Source organism: Pollachius pollachius, assembly GCF_949987615.1.
Source record: "Pollachius pollachius genome assembly, chromosome: 14".
NCBI classification, from domain to species: domain Eukaryota; kingdom Metazoa; phylum Chordata; class Actinopteri; order Gadiformes; family Gadidae; genus Pollachius; species Pollachius pollachius.
In genome coordinates, this window is record NC_136947.1 from 9,985,346 (window position 1) to 10,004,539 (window position 19,194).

Sequence of the window (19,194 nt, forward strand, 5' to 3'; positions counted from 1 at the left end):
GAAACAGACTTTCCCACTCGTTAAGTAAACCATTCCACTCCTTCTGCGTCGTCTCACAACTTTCATTTCTTCAAACACTTCCGTGTGAACCAGCTGTCCACGCAGACGCCTTGCTCAAGGGCAACATAAAACCGCTACCAAATTTATGTGGGAACTAAATTGCAGATGTTTACTTTCCCATCAGACGTCGTTAGTGGGAGTTCTTACGAAAACATGTAGCAAGTTAACGCCTTCACAACAAGAGTCAGCTCTAACAAGAGGCCGCCCAAGCCAGTATAATCCCCCACTACCCAACAAAACAAGTTAAGCTGTGGACAATTCACGTCTCGACAAAGTAAAAGTCCCTGTTTCTCTGCATGCCGGCCCTGAACCAGTCGATTCCAGCCATAAATAGAAGCACGGCCTCGTAACAATTAGCCATCCCACAAGTTTGCCTTTATTTACTCAAAAGGGGCTTTTACTTTTTCAACTCGCAAGTGAGCTCCAGTAATTAACACCAAGTTAGACAATAAAGGAAAAGTTTCAACAAAGTCACCGTCTGCGCTGCAGTCATTAAACCGTCCACTAAACGTCTCCAGTCTGTTAGCGTTTCACGGGCTAGCTCATTAACATGCTAGCTGCACTGTGTTTCATTGTTAGCCCCCCGCGGCGCCCTGAACACGTAGCATCTGAAAGGCATCACCCCCGCGTTTATAGAGCGGCGCTTAAAGCTGTCGTTAGGTCCACCTCCCGCGACGCCCACCCCGGCCCAGGAGGCGATTCCTCCACCTCCTCCTCCCTCTCCCTCTCCCTCTGACACTCCCTACACTCTACTCCCTCTCCCTGGCTAACCGCTTTAAATCTCTAGCATTCCTGAACTCCCCATCTGGGATTAATAACGTACATCCACCGCGACTACATTCAAAGTCCACATGTTTTAAGAGCACGAAAGTGACTGATATGTAAATACTGCTTACAGAGGTGAGTGCTACACAAGTTTAACCGCCACATGTTCACCTCTGAACGTCGCCCAGAAACCCTGGAACGAATTCGATTCAGAAAAGGTTTTGCAGAACAGAAAAGGATCATTGTGCGTCGCTTCCAACCCTCACAACCTGACACTGACAATCCCTTATGTTCATGTGGTCCTATCCCAGCATAATTGCTTACATCCTCCCAGAGTTGTGGACAGACCACGGCACACACAGATGCTCTGACAATAAACTATTATTGCCCCCCAGCTGTCTTATAACCGTTTGGGGGAGTCAACTACGACCTGACTCAAACTGAATTAGTCCACCCCAGAAAACACATACGCTAGTCCTGTCATGTGATAGCCATGCTCTCCCCTCTGATAGCATAACGGCGGCCTATTACAGACGTCGGCGTGGTAAACAAGGTCTTGGTTGTGTTGGTAACTGGCAGAAGCATCTGAGAATCGAATCGCACATCCTGAAGAATGGGGAAGTGGCTCTAAACATAGCTTGTTTACCGCCACGCAACGCATTGTTCAGCACGCTGAACCACAGGTGATCGCACACAGGAGTCACGCAACACGTAGAGTGTAAAAATAGAGAGGAGCACAACCTTTTGATTCATGCTCCTTATCCCGACACACACAGCCTAACAGCAGATAAGAAGCAGCAGATAAGCAGTGAGGAACTGAAAGTGGGTCGGGCAAAACAGGAAATTACCAAATTCCACAAATTTGTTCGGGGGGGTTTGATATTTTAAGGGTGTGCAGTTTGACGTTGCTGTTTCCCATCCTGTTCTGGGAAACCTTGATTGTATAACGGCCAACACACTCATTCATTCTGAACAACACTACTACGAGGAGGTTCCAGTGAAAGCCCCCCCAATTATGTTAATGTATATTCATGTAACTACAGCTAAAAGTCACTCACCCTGTCATTCAGATTCCCTAGGTTCTCACTTTTCTCTCTCCTCCCTCTCCTTCTCCTCTACCTCCTCTCTTCTCCTCATGTCCTCCTCCGCTCGCCCCAGCTCCTTCTCCTCTCTGTCCTCCTTCTCCTCTTCTCCTCTCTCTTCCTCTCTCCCCTTCTCCTTCTCCACTCTCTTCTCCTCTCTCTCTTCCTCTCATCCTCCTCCTCTCTCTTGACCTCTATGCCTCTCCCCTTCTTAGAATAACATTACTTCTAGAACGTGCAAGTGAAAGCCCTCACAATCCGGTATTCTATTCATGTAACTAAAGCTAAAAGTCCCTCACCCTGTCATTCAGATTCACTGGGTGCTCACATCGTCTCCAAGCCCGAGGGAAGCTTTAAAACCTGGAGTGACAGCGGCCAGCCTGAGCTATATCTTTTTTTGCTCTCTCTGATTGGTCCGCATTGATACTGCTGCTATCGATTGGACAACCTCTGGGCTACATTGTGTGCAACCTCTGCACACTCGCACACAAAACACACACACAGAGAGAGCAGACACACAACCTAATCCTCTGAGGAAAACCAACAACACATATAGTGTGGATTCCCCCCCTCCCGTTCGAATCCTTTCCAGTAATCCAGTAACCGTCTCCGTGTTTTGCGGCACGCGTTTAGCTTGACGCCCATTCGGCGCCACGGGGCATGTTGCAACGGCAACCGAGCCCCAGCAGTAGCCCCACCACGGCGTCCAGCCACCGCTGGACGCTCCCAGACAGCTGAACACATTCAGTAGCGGACCTCCATGGTGGGCTAGAGTCCAGAGTCCTCCTGGGCCCACTACGGTCTAGTCCGGTGCGGACCGGACCCCCTGGACCGTCACTTGGCCGGACCGGACCGAGCTGTGCCCGGCCAACGTGGTTCCGGTGCAGTCCCCCTGGGCCCCGACACGGAGGGGCTGGCAGACGGCGGACCAGTCCAGATGGTCCTGGTCGTGCCGCTACGCACCGGAGATCACAACGCCGGCCCCCCAGACCCTAAAATTAGAACCGGCTAGAACCACCCAGATGGTCTGGAGCAGAGCTGTGAACTACACACTCACACGCACATTCACACATGTTCACACACACAGTGCATAACACACACACACACACACAATGTTTGTGTATATACACAGACACAAAGAACACACACAGAAACACACACACAATAAAACATGTATATATACACACACAGTACGTAGCAAACACACGCATAGATATGCACGTACACACAAAGTTTGTCACACTTCCCTCTCTCAGACATCTGAAGGCCACTATCATAGCCTTGTGTCTCTCCATCACTAGCGTAGCCCACAGGGCCGTTTCCGACGGTTAAGTCCACCTCGCCAAAACTGAAGCAACATGTTACAGGTCAGGGTGACAGACGGCTGCTTCAACGAACCCGCTACGACTCTGGGTCATTGATGATCCACTAGAGAGAGAGGAGGAGGGTCTGATCGAAGAGGAGGAGGGAGAGAGGAGGAGAGAGAGAGGAGGAGAAGGAAGAGGAGGAGAGAGAGAGGAAGAGGAGGAGAAGGAAGAGAAGGAGAGAGAGGAGTAGAGAGAAGAGTAGAGGAGAGGAGAGAGCGAAGAGTATAGTAGAGTAGAGTAGGGTGTGAGAGAGAGAGAGAGAAAGAGAGAGAAAGAGAGAGAGAGAGAGAGAGAGAGGAGCAGGAAGAGGAGAGAGTGAGGAAGTGGAGAAGGAAGAGGTGGAGAAGGGGAGAGAAAGGAGGAGAAGGCAGAGGAGGTGGAGCATAAGGACAGAGAGGAGGAGAAGGAGCAGGGGAGAGAGGAGGCTCATAGTCCCACAGAATAGGGGTTGAACCCAGGTGTCGGCTGCCTGTTAGTATCCTGCCTGGGGCAGCCAGAGAACGGAGTCGGTGTGAAGTCAGCAGGATTTGCTGTTTTACTGAGAAATAAGGGAAGCAATCCCCAAGAGCCATGTTCCCAGGGGTTCAGACTAGGGATCCGACGGCCGATAAGAGATCAATTTAAAACTGGGTTATTTTGGCTCTGATGCAGCCGCGCCTCTCTATCTGCTGTCGCTACGCTGTCTCCAGCATTGTCCCACCCACAGCACCATCTGATTGGTTACACGCTCTGGTTACACGCAGAGCCACGACGGGTAACAGCCAATCAGCAGTGAAAGCTGTGCATGCACAGTGCTCACATACACACGGCGGAGAGGAGAAAAAGTTTTGGTTTCGAGGTAAGGCAGCAGACTCTCCCGAAATTGTAATAAACATCCCAGTCCTCTACAACTCACAACTACTAGTAACATTACTGTGGGCCCATTAACGTTATATAAACATAAGCGGCAGCTCTGCTCGCTTGCAGTCCGTCCAAGCATGCCTGTTAATCACTCAAAACAAGGTTGCTGATAATATCGATATGGAAATAGTCCGTGATAGTAGAGGTCTGCGTGAGAGTGAGAGAGTAAAAACCTAATAAACTTAATTCAGTCCAGTTTTATTGCAGGGAAGCACGTTAAGCGGTGGTTATACTTCTACAACTGCGTAATGCGCTATCCAACTGCGTAACCACGGAGACCCCTCGAGCCCTTAGGCTTTAAAGTGAAGGCTGATTAGCTTTTAGCGTAACGTTAGCCCAGCGGTCCGCCTTCTCCTTCTCTGGCTCAAGACGCTCAGCAGACTGTAGCGAAACTCTACAACTCACGACTACTAATGTTACTGTGAGGCCCAATACGTTAGCAGCAGCTGTCTGTTCCTATGATAAACACTGATTATTTAAGTGAAGATGCTGTAGGCTATTTAGTGTTTTTTAACGGTTTAATCACTTGAAAGAAGGTTGCTGATAATATTGATAAGGAAATAGATGATAAAAGTAAGAAGTGTGTGTGTGTGTGTGAGAGAGGAGAGAGAGAGAGAGAGATAGAGAGATAGAGAGAAAGAGAGAGAGAGAGTGAGAGAGAGAGAGAGAGAGAGAGAGAGAGAGAGAGAGAGGAGGAAGGAGAGTTTGTTTTATTGCAGGGAAGCACGATGAGGGGATGGCTAGAGAACAGTGTGTTTGTGTGTGTGTGTGTGTGTGTGTGTGTGTGTGTGTGTGTGTAAGCCACATGAGAAAGTGCAGAAACTGACAGCAAAGCACCGTCTGTCTGAGAGAAAACTGTCGGGAAATAATGGCTGTTTAACTAGGGAACTATTTATTTATTTAAATGTTCAGTTAACTTCATTAGAACACCCTGCACTTTTTGTTTTTGTTTAAACTTAAAAGAAAGATAAGGAAAAGATTAACATTTCAGTTCAGCTCAGGAACATTTATGGGAGCCATTTATTTGTTTAAATTGTGTTATGTTGCAAATCTGATAAGCTGTTGTGTTTATTAAACATATGCTTAAAGGCATTTAAATTAAGTTAAGTGTTGGAGTTTGTATTATTCAAAATTTTGACAATATTTTCCCTTTCTCTGTAAATTAATATCAGCTCCAAATATCGGTTATCGGCCCCCTTGACTGCTAATAATCGGTATTGGTATCGGCCCTGAAAAAAACATCGGCCTATCTCTAGTTCAGACTCACTGCGACACGATGTGTCTGTTCAGAACAGACAGGACCAGTAATCTGTCGTCCACAGCAATGTCAGGACTTGTTATTTATTGTTTAGGATTTATAATTTCTCTCGATTAATATCTACTGTACGGCCGGAGCATCAGTGAGATAGGTCTGACTCCAGGCTCAGGCTGTTCTCCGCTACGTATACAGTAACTTATTAAACATGCCACAAGCACCGACAGCCTCTCTGTCTCTCTCTCTCTCTCTCTCTCTCTCATCACCCCCCCCCGACACACACACACACACACCCACACACACACTCTTCCTCTTTCACCAGAGCATCACCAAAAACATGTGATTTCAATAAGCGGGCTGTAAACACACACACACACACACACTTACTGTCTATCTTTGTTTGTCTCGGTTCAAACTTTATGCTCTCATTGTTCATTCAAAGGCCTCCACCACTACCACAGAGAGAGAGAGACAGACAGAGAGACAGACAGACTGAGAGACAGCCAGACAGGCCCGGGTGACTCATTCAATGAGAAGTGTCGTCTGTGTGTTTTTGTTGTGACTATAAGTGGAGCTGCTTTGTCCTCCACACACACTTCTAATAACCTCACACACACACGCGCACACACTGGCTGGCTGGGTCGGATTGTGTGTGTGTGTGTCTGTGTGTTTATGTGCATGCATGTGTGTGTGCGTGTGTGTGCGTGTGTGTGAGAGAACGTGTGTGGAAGTAGACCTCAGTCCGTCGAAAGCACTGAGTTCATTGTTCCACAGTTTGAGTGTACGTGTGTGTTTGCGTGTGTGTGTGTGTCCATCCCTACAGCTGTGTCTATTGTGTAGAGTCTTTGGGAGGTCTGAGGCGTGCTCCTGCTGCTCCTTCTCCTCATTGTTAGAACACACACACCTCTTGTTCCTACCAGGGCCGCGCTACCGCAGGCGTCCATCTTGGACCAGGTCCAGGCCCTCTGTGGTCCGCGAGCAGAAGACAGAGCCTACGGCGCGCCCCATCCTCTACACTCAGCCTGCCCCTCACAACGACCTCTGACCCCTCTGTAGGGACCCTGACGAAGCCTTTTGACCCCTCTGGGGTGACCCCTACGGAGGCTCTGCTAGTGATACACCAGAGGTTTTCTTTGAGGCGCTAAGATAACATATTAGCTTTCTGTGTGATGAGATAAACAGACAAACAAATGTAGGCTATGCGTGTTTGTGTGAAGGTTTGAAGACGTTCATCCATTCATCTGTCTGTTTCTGAAAGCATTCTCCTTAGAACAAAAATAGCAAGCTACTAACTTTAGCTCCCTTGAAAAGGCAGCTAGCTAGCTGCTAACTGTAGCTTCCTTTAAAAGGCAGGTAGCTAGCTGCTAACTGTAGCTCCCTTTAAAAGGCATCCAGCTAGCTGCTAACTGTAGCTCCCTTTAAATAGCAGTTAGCTATTCGATGTGCGGAGCGGGGGCTGTTCACGGGCCGCTCCACTGAAACATCTGGTCAGTGTTACTGAGAGAGTTCAGCTGTGTGGGAGAGAGTGAGAGAGAGAGAGATAGAGAGAGAGAGAGAGAGAGAGAGAGAGAGAGAGAGCGAGAGCGAGAGAGGGAGAGACTGACACCCCCCACCCCAACTCTCTCTCATTAATCTGCCAGTTAAAGATCTTAATCCGACATGTGTTTTCGTTTGTGTGATATGTGTGTGTTTGTGTGTGTGTGCATGTGTGTGTGCGTACGTGTCCTTGTGTCACAATGTGTATGTGACACAATGTGTGTACATAAATGTCCATATGTTTACTTATGTATGTCTGCCAGCGTTGTGTGGATATGGTACTTGTGTGTTTGTGTATGTGTGTGTGTTTGTGTGTGTGTGTGTGTGCATGTGTCACAATGTGTGTGTGACACAATGTGTGTACATAAATGTTTACTTATGTCTGCCAGAGTGCAAGGGTTGTATGAATATAGTTCATACTTGTATGTTGTGTGTGTGTGTGTGTGTGTGTGTGTGTGTGTGTGTGTGTGTTTATGTGTGGGCTTACGTTCTTGCATGCGTTTAGATTTATGTGTAAATGTGTCAGTGTTTCATAGTTTGCAGGTGTGTATGTGTGTGTGTGTGTGTGTGTGTGTGTGTGCTGGTAAATGTACGTGTGCATGTGTTTGTATTCCACAGTGTTTGGGTTTGTGTGTGTGCATGTTTTTCAGTGTGTGTGTGTGCATGTCTATTGGTGTATGTTTGTGTGTGTAAGTGCGTGCGTGCGTGCATGCATTTGTGTATGTGCGTGTGTATTTGTGTGTGGATGTGCTTGCTCCCATGTGTGTATATGAGTATATGTGTGTGTGTGTGTGTGCGTGTGTGTGCTCCCATGTGTTGCCGTGCTGAAAACAGTGCTCCCAGCACCACAACAGACCAGATGATCATCCCGCTCTAAATGCGTCTCTCCTCAGAGACAGCAGCTCAGAGTGTGTGTCAGAGGTCCCTCCCCCCAGAGATAAATATTTGCTGCTGGGGACGGGCGTCACCTGGTCAGCATCAGTCTCACGGACGTCTCTGATCCAAGATGTGCCCCGAAATCCCTGAGCCACCGCTAACACCGTCCAAAAACAACATCTCCCTCTCCACCCCCCTCCCTCTCTCCCTCTCCCTCTCCCTCTCTCCCTCTCTCCTCCTCTCCCTCTCCCTCTCCCTCTCTCCCTCCTCCATGTGATTCCCATTGGTCCAGATTGCTTTAAGTTGAGAGTTCAAGTTCTGTTTATCCAACAAGGAGACCAACAGGAAAAGGGAATGAGAGAGAGAGAGCATATGGAGGACAAGGAAGAAATATAGATTCCTTGCAAATAACTGCAAGGATGAATGAGTGAAGAGAGAGAGGAGGGGTGGAGGAGGAGAGAGGAGGGATAGAGGAGGAGAGAGGAGGGGTGGAGGAGGAGAAGAGGGTGGAGGAGGAGAGAGGAGGGGTGGAGGAGGAGAGAGGAGGGGTGGAGGAAAAGAGGGTGGAGGAGGAGAGAGGAGGGGTGGAGGAGGAGAGAGGAGGGGTGGAGGAGGAGAAGAGGGTGGAGGAGGAGAGAGGAGGGGTGGAGGAGGAGAGAGGAGGGGTGGAGGAGAAGAGGGTGGAGGAGGAGAGAGGAGGGGTGGAGGAGGAGAGAGGAGGGGTGGAGGAGGAGAAGAGGGTGGAGGAGGAGAGAGGAGGGGTGGAGGAGGAGAGAGGAGGGGTGGAGGAGGAGAGAGGAGGGGTGGAGGAGGAGAGAGGAGGGCTGGAGGAGGAAAGGAGGGGTGGAAGAGGAGAGAGGAGGGGTGGAGGAGAAGAGGGTGGAGGAGGAGAGAGGAGGGGTGGAGGAGGAGAGAGGAGGGTGGAGGAGGAGAGAGGAGGGCTGGAGGAGGAGAGAGGAGGGTGGAGGAGGAGAAAGGAGGGTGGAGGAGGAGAGAGGAGGGTGGAGGAGGAGAAAGTAGGGGTGGAGGAGGAGAGAGGAGGGGTGGAGGAGGAGAGAGGAGGGTGGAGGAGGAGAGAGGGTGGAGGAGGAGAGAGGAGGGGTGGAGAAGGAGAGGAGGGCTGGAGGAGGAGAGAGGAGGGTGGAGGAGGAGAGAGGAGGGTGGAGGAGGAGAGAGGAGGGTGGAGGAGGAGAGAGGAGGGGTGGAGGAGGAGAGGAGGGTGGAGGAGGAGAGAGGAGGGCTGGAGGAGGAAAGGAGGGGTGGAAGAGGAGGGAGGAGGGGTGGAGGAGGAGAAGAGGGTGGAGGAGGAGAGAGGAGGGGTGGAGGAGGAGAGAGGAGGGTGGAGGAGGAGAGAGGAGGGGTGGAGGAGGAGAGAGGAGGGATGGAGGAGGAGAGAGGAGGGGTGGAGGAGGAGAGGAGGGTGGAGGAGGAGAGAGGAGGGTGGAGGAGGAGAGAGGAGGGATGGAGGAGGAGAGAGGAGGGGTGGAGGAGGAGAGGAGGGTGGAGGAGGAGAGAGGTGGGTGGAGGAGGAGAGAGGAGGGGTGGAGGAGGAGAGAGGAGGGGTGGAGGAGGAGAGGAGGGTGGAGGAGGAGAGAGGAGGGGTGGAGGAGGAGAGGAGGGTGGAGGAGGGGAGAGGAGGGTGGAGGAGGAGAGAGGAGGGTGAAGGGGAGAGGAGGGTGGAGGAGGAGAGATGGGTGGAGGAGGAGAGAGGAGGGGTGGAGGAGGAGAGGAGGGTGGAGGAGGAGAGAGGAGGGTGGAGACAGCAGGAAGTGACTAATTTGAGTAATTTGAGGGAGGCGAGGGCAGCGGTCACCACTCCTTTCTGTCTTCATCTATCACTCTCTGATTTCACTCTCCCTTTTCCCGGGTTCCTCCAGAATATGTCCCTCTCCCGTCTATCCTCTCATTCACCCCTTGTTTGTTTTCTTGCTCCCCCGCTTTCCCCCGCATTCTCTCCTGCATCCAGCTCCTCCACAACCTCCTCCTCTCTCCCTGACCCTCCCTCTCCTCCTCTTACACCTTTTCCTCCCTAACCCTCTGCTGCATCCATCGCCTCCTCCACCTCCTTCTCAACCTCCTGCTCCGCCTCCTCTCATCCCCTCTCCCCCATGCTCGACCCCCATGCTCGACCCCAATCCCCTTTTCCCCTTTCCTTTCCCCTCCCCTCCATCTCTCCTCTACAAGCCCCTCCACCCCTCCATCTCCCCCCAGGAAACATAGATAGGGAGCTCCCACAGAGTTTCCCAACATCCTGTGGACACCCGAGATGGAGGTGATGGTGGTGTGCGCGGGGGGGAGGGAGTAGGCGGGGGGTCTCTGCCTTATTTAGCATTCGGCAGTAGAGCGAAGCGAAGAAGACTCAGGGTGAGCTAATAATACAGCCAAACACAATTGCTATTTCTCAACACACAAACCTATTGCTCGACACACAAACATACAGAAACGCACACACATGTGCACATGCACACACAAGCAAGCACACTCATGGACAGCAGCTAATTTCACACACTCCGGGAGCCTGGAGTGTGTGAGTGTGTGCGAGAAAGAGAGCAAGAGCGAGAGCAAGAGAGAGAGAGAGAGAGAGAGAGCACATTTCCCATGAAAGGATCTAGGATTAGTTATGGCGATTAATCTGACATAAATTAATCATTTAAGACTGTAAAACTACAATTAACACTGAAAGATTTGACGGTGCCTCTGTGTCCTTTGTTAGGCTGCAATTCTCTATAGCTGAATCTTAATATCTCATTAATAACTCATCAGTTATCAGATGAGGTTGATGGGAGTCTACTGAACATCAGTTCCATTGCGCTACAGTCGGTAAACAAAGGTTCTCTGTGGGACTGGAACAGATTCCAGTGTGAGAACCAGCGGATCCCTTTTGTTCTGACAAACTTCAAACCTCTTCCCTGTGACTCAAGGCGAGGGCGGGTAATTGTGACAGAAACGGCTCATAAAAATAATCCTCTGTCTTTCCGAGGGCCAACCGCTACCAGACTTCCTAAAGGAAGAAGAATGCTAAGAATAAAAAACGCAAACAGACGTTTATTTAGCTGAGCCGTTGAGTCTAGTCATGGGGAGGAGAAAAAGACCTCTGGAAAGAAACTGGTGGAAAGAACCGGAGCGCCGCTATGACTAAGACAAACCCAACCGAGGAGGCTACGCTAAGCCGCAGAAAGAGAGAGAGAGAGAGAGAGAGAGAGAGAGAGAGCGAGAAAGAGAGAGAGAGACAAAGAGAAAGAGACAGAGGGAGAGAGGGAGACAGAGAGAGAGAGAGAGAGTGAGGAACCATCATCTTTTCAATGTGTCTGAGACTCAAGAGGAATGTTTGCGCTGGAGAAAAATGTAATTCCGGTGTGTTTGGCTGAACCTCGGTCTGGTGGAGGAAAGAGCAGATCTAGCGTCCTCTTATGTTTGAACACGCTACGTAGAATGTACCACTGAGAACATAGACTGTAAGAGTTACAACATAGACGTACGATTCAAACCACAGTCAGTGTACCATTTAAAACAAAGAATGGACTGCTACAGACTATAAAGTGTATGATGTAAAACATGGAATGTACTGCTACCGACATAAAGTGGACGATTTAGAACACGGAATGTACCCCTACCGACAACGTGTATGATGTAAAACACGGAATGTACCCCTACCAACATAAAGTGGACGATTTAAAACACAGAATGTACCCCTACCGAAGTAAAGTATACAATGTGAAACGGACAATGTGCGATCTCGAAATGTAGAATTTTAATGCAAAACATAGAACGATCCAATTTAAAACCCTTCTTTTACATTATGGGTTTCATGTACAACATGAAAGATGAGAGGGAGTACGACTGCCTCAAGACTGACATGGGAACATCCTGATGTCCTGGGGGAACCGGAAGACGTTCCTCATTCCTGGTTCTAAATGAGTCTCCCCACTCACATCGCCCATCTGGGATTAATAAAGTGCTATCTTATCTTAGCTGAAACCATCATAACATATCCTTTGGTGATGTATAATTCATAACTCATTCCAATAGCCTATTCAGGACTTAATGGCAGACAGTGCTCAGAACAGCGACAGTTAACTTTCAGAATAGCGGCAGTTAGCGGAATAGCAACAGTTAGTGGAATAGCAATGGTTAGCCATCTGAATGGCAACGGTTACCTCTGGGAATAGAAACAGTTTGCAGGATAGCAATGGGTAGCTCTTAGAATAGCAACAGTTTAGCGGAATAGCAACAGTTAGCTCTCAGAATAGCAAAAGTTAGCGGAATAGCAACAGTTAGCTCTCAGAATAGTAGCAGTTAGCAAAATAGCAACAGTTATCTCTCAGAATAGCAAGAGTTAGCAGAATAGCAATCGGATTAGCGATAGTAAGCTCTCAGTATAGCAACAGTTAGCAGATGACCAAAGTTAGCTATCAAAATAGCAACAGTTAGCGTTCAGGAGAGTGAGCGGAATATTTTTAGCAAGCTGTCCGAATAGCTAAAGTTATCTCTCAGAATAGCAACAGTTAGCTATTGGAATGGCAACAGTTAGCAAAGCTTCACTACACACAACCGCCAAAAGCTGTTAACATTGTTTAATTATCCAATTGTAAAATACATGTTTGCGCGCTATGATGCGATGTGTGTGTGCCAGTGCATGTATGAGTGTGTGCATGGGTGTACGTACGTGCATTAATATTTGTGAAGGTGATGATAGTATGTGGTATGGCAGGTGCGTGTGTGTGTGAGTGGGTGTGTGCTAGTGCGATGTGGTATGCATGTGTGCATTTGTGTTGTGATTTGGTGCATCTGTGTGCGTGCATATGCATGTGTTTGTCACGATGCAGTGTGCGTGTCTGTGTGTGCGTGTTCGTGGGGTTGTGTCTGTGTGTGTGTGTCTGTGTTTGTGCATGTTTGTGTGTGTATGTGCGTGTGTGTCTGTTTGTGAATGTTTGTGTGTGCATGTGTGCGTGTGTGCGTGTGTGCGTTTCTGCATGTGAGGTCCTGTGACTTAAGGAAATGCTTTGACTAATTCTGGAGCATTCCGCCCGCGGACGTACCACGGAACAATCAGTCTTCCCTCAGATTCTCCCCCTTCTCCGTCTCCCCTTCTCCCTTTTCTTCTCCCCCAACCCACCCTCCCTCCCACCCTTTCTAATCCCCTCCCTTTCTCTCTGTCCTCTACACATGTTCTCATCCCTCTCTCTTTGTGTCTCTTTCCTCACTTTCTCCCTCCCTCCGTCTCTCTCTCTCTCTCTCCCCCTCCGTCTCTCTCTCTCTCTCTCCCTCTCTCTCTCTGAAATGAGGCCAGACAGTCTGCTGAAAGATGTTCTAAATTATCCACCCGCGACCACCACCCCCCTCTTCCCCCCCCCATCTCTCCGGTGCTGTAGTGAGCGCACTCCGTGTCTGGGGGGACAGCCGCCCGTCGGCCATGTTTCTATTTCAGGGCGGCATGACGGAGAGGCGATCCCGGTTCTGTTCTGACGAGAGGAACCGGCCCCCCTGGACCACGTCCACACACACGTGCTCTTTGTTGTTCCCTCGTTCCAGGCCTGGCTCTCTGAGCCACACTGTGGATACGTGCTGTGGTTCTGGAGTCGTTGGTCCCATTCCAAGTGTTCCCAGTGTGTAGCCGTCCTAGAGCGAGACGCCCTAACCCCTTCCTGCTCCCTAACGACATGTTCCAGAAACAAATTCTGATTGTACGTTGCTTCGGAGGAAAGAGTCTGCTACAAGAAGGGGGCGGCAATACCTAAGGAGGTAGAGGGGGTTGGCTGGTTCGATCCCCATCTCCCCCTGGCTGGGTGTTGAGGTGTCCCTGAGCAAGACGCTGCTCCCGACGAGCTGGCTGTCGCCTTGCATGACTGACTCCGCCGTCGGTGTGTGAATGTGTGCATGAACGGTTAAATGTGAGGCAATGTTGTAAAGCGCTTTGGATAAAGGATGGATCAATTTACCATTTACAAGACTAGATAGTAAATAATAGCTATACTCAGTGTTGGGGAAGTTCACTGAATACGTGAACTAGTTCAAAATTCAGTTCACAAATTTTAAAATGAACTAGTCAGTTAAATGTTCATAATTCAAAATTTTGAACTAAGTTCACAGTTCCAAAAATATACTAGTTCACAGTTCTTTTTTTCAATATGTTGCTGTGAGCTATTATTATTTTTCCGGTATTTTGAACATTGAGCCCCCTTTCTGGTTTGTCTAGGATGAAATAGGGTGGTTGAATCAAGTATCGTAGCGAAATACAGTTTCTATCGTGTTTTAATGCACATTTAGCGCATTTTGTAAATCCCATTGATTTATTTTGGAAGACTCATTGCTCGTTGGCCGGAAACGAAAGGGGGGGGGGGGGGGGTGTTCACGTTTGGTTGTAGTCGTTTCGCTCGGTTCTAGCCCTACTGTTGGGATGGAGAACCAAGCAAACAGATTAGAACCAAAAGTAAACAGCCCCCCTTTCCGTTTCCGGCCAACAAGCAATGATTCTAGGAGGTATTCTAGTCCGCTGATCGAGCCAGAGAGCTAACGTTATGGATTGTACTTATTTATAATTCGAAATTCGTCCCAGCCTTTGTACCACAGATACTCTAGGGTCTATAGCATATAACCGCTTTGTCTGATTACAGTTTAATTCATTTTTTCACAATTTAGCAGCTCTCATTTTGAAGAATAATCACTGCGCCATTCGTTTCAATGGGAATCGCGACGGTCTATACTTTCAACATAAAATGTACATATTTATAATTTGAAATTCGTCACAGCCTTTATACCACAGATACTATAAGGTCTATAGCATATAACCGCGTTTTCTGATTACAGTTTAATGTAACAGTAAGCTGACAACACCGCAACTACAAATTAACCACACGGAGATAACCATGGCAACCGGTCAAACAAATTTTCTTTTGGTGATCATTCTGCGCGCACATCCGCCGTGTTGATAAACAAATAATTCCCCTATTGAACGAAGTTAAACCGAGTGAGCGTGCCGTTCACAGACACCAGAATGAACGAGTTCACAGCAACGTTCATCAGGCAGTAATACAGTACGTTCAGTTCACGTTCGCCCAAAATATGAACGAGTTCATGAACTATCGTTCAATGAGCATTCAGGCACAACACTGGCTATACTAATAGCTGTACTATACCGTGGCACTCCCACGTTTAACAACACCGGATCCATCCATCTTAGCAGATTGCTCCTCTCCAGGCATTGAACCCATGATGTATCTCTGCGCACCTACAGTGTGTTGAACTACGACCCCAGCAATGAGATACACATCGTATAGCTGCGGGGTCGTGACCCTCTACCGGGGGGCCCGGAAACCAAAGTCAGCCACCGAGCTAGGGGTCGCGCAGCGGTCAGACAAACGAGGTCGGGCGGCGTCGCTCTGACCTGCTTTCTGGAAGCATTTCCAACCCCTGAGAAACATGCAGCGCTCATTCAAGAAACAAACAAGTATTCTCTCTCTCTGCTTAGCGTACACGCTCTGGAATAGCCCCACGGAGGCTAGCTTCCCCTGGTTGCTCAAAGGCACTGAGGCATGGAAGATACCTGTTGTGAGAGGCGTTCTCCCTTCCCTCAGGGTCGAGTTTTACACCGGGGTTGAGGTCTGGGAGAGCGTCCATCCGATAGCTTCTCTTTCAGGACGGTATCGGGTTCTGCTTGTGTCTGTGTGGTCCGGCTGGAGAGTGGGTTAGCGTGTGCGTTTTGGGTTTCTTGTAAGCAGGGCTGCGGTGCGGCGGGAAGGCCTGTCGCCACCGCGCTCAGGGAATAGTTGGAGCGCTTGTCTCCAGCCCAGGAATAACAACCCTGCAGCCAGGGACGCTCACTCTGGCCCACACAGCCCTCCATGGAGCATGAATCAAACTGACTGATTTACTGAGCGGCTTAAGTACATGCTAACGTAACATGCTAGCACGACCTAGCCTGAAGAACAGCCTGCACTGGGCTAGGCAAGAAACAAGTAACACACTTTGAAACACTACATTTTGTAACAAGTCAACATCTGGTACCAGTACATGGTGTAACAAATTAAACATTGTACCAGTACATGTTCAAATCCTGTCCCAGTATGTTACTGGTAAATCCCTTGCACCAGTAGTACACGTCGACATAGGTCACCCATTGTACCAGACCAGTTCACCCCAAGGCCAAGCCTTGTAATAACAGGTTTTAGAAGGTACAACATTATGTTACAAGCCTAACCTCGTTACAACCTGACCATCACATGTTGCTATGACTCCATCTTTGCACCTACAGATGTTCCTTCAACACTGACATGTCCTATTAAAACTGATATTCAAAGACAACCAATCAACCAGCGTCCTACCCTCCATCCTGGTAGGACAGGAGGGACTCCATCCGCTCGCCCCCACGTGGGACAGGTGAAGCAGCAGCGGGCGGTGTCACAGCTCCACCACCAGGACAAATCCAGAGACGTAGCTCCCCTAACTAAGCCCACCAACATGCATCCACCCACTCCCTCACTCTCACTCTCCTGTCTGCATCTGCGTATCGAGCACAACACACAGCGTACGGCAGGCCCAGAGTGACACACTCGGCCAACCTCACAACGTTATGTTCATTTCCCTGTAAGGTCTGTGGCAGCCCCAGCGACAGGTGTGCCGGAGGTACGGGTCGGGGCGTTAACATAACTCCGTGGCGTGGCCCCGTTCCCCGACGCCTCGCCGTGGAACGGGGAGATACAATAATAAAGAAAAATTGACCCAGACGTCAGGCAGCAGGCCTGGAGAAGCTGAGCGGCTGTCTGGGCCAAGAAACACGACCCAGAGCACGGCTGTGGTGGTCTTGTTGGACCACGAGATGGACCGCCACGCAGTAGACACACGCTGCGTATAGAGGCCGCCCTGAACACACAGTGGGTCCCCCCTGGGGGGGTGGCAGACAGAGGAGCGACTGTTACTGTGTGTGTGTGTGTGTGTGTGTGTGTGTGTGTGTGTGTGTGTGTGTGTGTGTGTGTGTGTGTGTGTGTGTGTGCCTGTTGCCAGTGGTCTAGATGAGAGTCTAGACAACACATCTCCACTATAAGTTTAATTATACAGTTGACCTCAATTACAACTGAACAAAAAATAGATAGATGGAGAGAAAGAGTGAGTGAAAGTGAGAGAGTCATCGGAACAATCCTCCACCAATACCGAGGCGTTCAATTCCGAAACAGAAGATGTGGTCACAGTGACCAACAGGGGGCGTAGTTCTACATCATTGTATCCGGGTAAGATTGGCGCGCGTGTGTGTGTGTCTGTGTGTGTGTGTGTGTGTGCGTGTGTGTCTGTGTGAGTGAAACCGGAGTATTCAAGAGAGAAAGAGACAAACAGAGAAAGACAAAGCCATAAAGATAAAAAGAGAGAGGGTTAAATAGTACGAGAAGCGATAGAGCGAGACAGACAGACAGACAGACAGACAGGCAGACAGGCAGACAGACAGACAGACAGACAGACAGACAGACAGACAGACAGGCAGATGGACCCTTACTTGCATTCTCTGTCCTCCAGGTCAAAGTGCGGGTTGAAGTTGATCAGGATCTTCTGCCCGGGCTCGGGCGCCGTGATGTGCCACGCGCACTGTTGGGACGGCGGGTAGGCGGCGGGGTACCCGGGCGACGTCAGGTAGTCCGCGCTGTTGATGAAGATGTTGTGTCCGCAATTCCCTGCAAAGCAACACACACCCGCACGTTAACCCGACTCCCCTAACCCGGGACACGGCTCAGGGTTCAGGGACCAACGCACACCCGCACGTTAACCCGACTCCCCTAACCCGGGACACGGCTCAGGGTTCAGGGAACAGCATGGCAACATCTGCCCCTGCAGCTCCGTTATGTTTCCCTGGACCCGGACCCACTAGGTGCTGGTCCTAGTCCTGTCTACCAGAACCAACTAGCTGGTGGTCCTCTCTGGACGAGGCTCCCTGTTCTCTGTGCGCTAATCATCTCCCACCCAGCGCTGTTGAACACAACGACTGTTGCTCCAGTCCGTGAACACATGGCGCTAGAGCGCTGAGAACCCGGGCTGAAACCCCGCTCTGTCTGTCGATAGATGACAGACGAGCGGGACGGACACACGGGGAACCATACATCAGTGTCTGGTTCAACGGAGAGCCTTTATTACAGAACGGTGCGCAGCACCACCCAACACTACCAGTCCCACTTGCACCAGTCAACACCAACCAGCACCAACAGTCCCACTCGCACCAGTCAACACAACCCAGCACCACCAGGCACCAGCACCAGTCAACACCACCCAGCAACCCTAGCACCACCAGCACCACTAAGCCCAGCACCATTCAGCCCAGCGGCCCCGGGGGGGAAGACAGGTGAGCGGCAACAATGCTGCAAAATGATGCAAGAAGCCCCCGGTCTCCGGGAGGTGTGACGACCCACCCCGGGTCCCGCAGACCCCCTCAGACCCCCGCTAGACCTACTTGTGAGCGACGAGACGAGGACGGCTCGGCCGAGAAGGAACAACAGGAATTCACTAAGCCTCCCCCTCCGACAGCGGAGCCCCAGCATGGTTCCTCACAGACAGTAGTCCGTTCACACGAAAAGGAGGTGAGCTCCGGAGCCTGCCCGGTTGAGACGCTGAGGAGACGCGGTAGAGCGTTTAAGTCGAGACGCCGGCGCTGGTCACCAGCATCCTTCGTGTCTCACAGCCGGTCCTCCCGTCACTCAGGCGGCGGACAACTTCGCGAGGTCCCCGGAAAAAAGAAATCCGATAATCCAAACGTCTCCAACAGACGGTAACGGTCGAAAGAAAAATCCCCCTGATCCGGAGAAACTCAGCGGCTCTGCGCTCAAGAGTGACCGCCTTCAGAAGCCCAGTCCCCCGGACAGCAAGCCGGAGTGGACTCGGAGAGGTCGGCTGTACTACCGGCTGAAGGAACACCGATGACTCGGTCACCTCTGCTCTGGCAGCCGGTGGAACACGATGGGAGAGGTCAGCGATGGAGCGGTGGTCCTACTCCCGGTGTGGGTCACGTTACCAGTCCAACTCACCCCTGGTTAACCGGTGGTCTCTTGGTGCGGCAACCGTCTGGTCGCGCGCGGATGAACGTCAGAAGAAGCCTCTCGCAGCGCTGCTCGAGCGTCAAACTACTAGAAAAAAAAAACCGCGGAACCTCCAATGAACGACTGAACTGCACGAGACTCCGAGAGCGACTGACACAACAACGCGCCGCTCGCGCGCTCCCCGCGCGGAGGGCTGGAACCTCTGCGCGCGCACGCCGACGCAACGGCTTCAATCAGGAGCGAGGAGACCCGTGTTTTAAACAACCTGTCGCTCGTTTTAAGGGGAAAACGCGGTTTTTAAAAACAAACGTGTCGCTCGTTCAGCGGTAAACCTCGAAGTG

General features: G+C 50.4%; 1 protein-coding gene across 1 annotated transcript in view; it reads right to left on the reverse strand.

Annotated features, from left to right (window-relative positions):
* Positions 1–18,850, reverse strand: part of LOC307086395 (neuropilin-1a-like) — a gene marked incomplete at its 3' end in the record, with an annotated part of 45,319 nt that extends 26,469 nt beyond the window's left edge. Inside the window, exons 1-2 of the mRNA XM_079751589.1 lie at positions 18,271–18,850; positions 17,326–17,500 (exon numbers count right to left, since the gene is read on the reverse strand). Of these exons, the coding sequence (XP_079607715.1) occupies positions 17,326–17,500; positions 18,271–18,358 (263 nt within the window). The 5' untranslated portion in view covers positions 18,359–18,850. The remainder of the gene's footprint in view (positions 1–17,325; positions 17,501–18,270) is intronic.
* Positions 18,851–19,194: the final 344 nt, after the last annotated feature.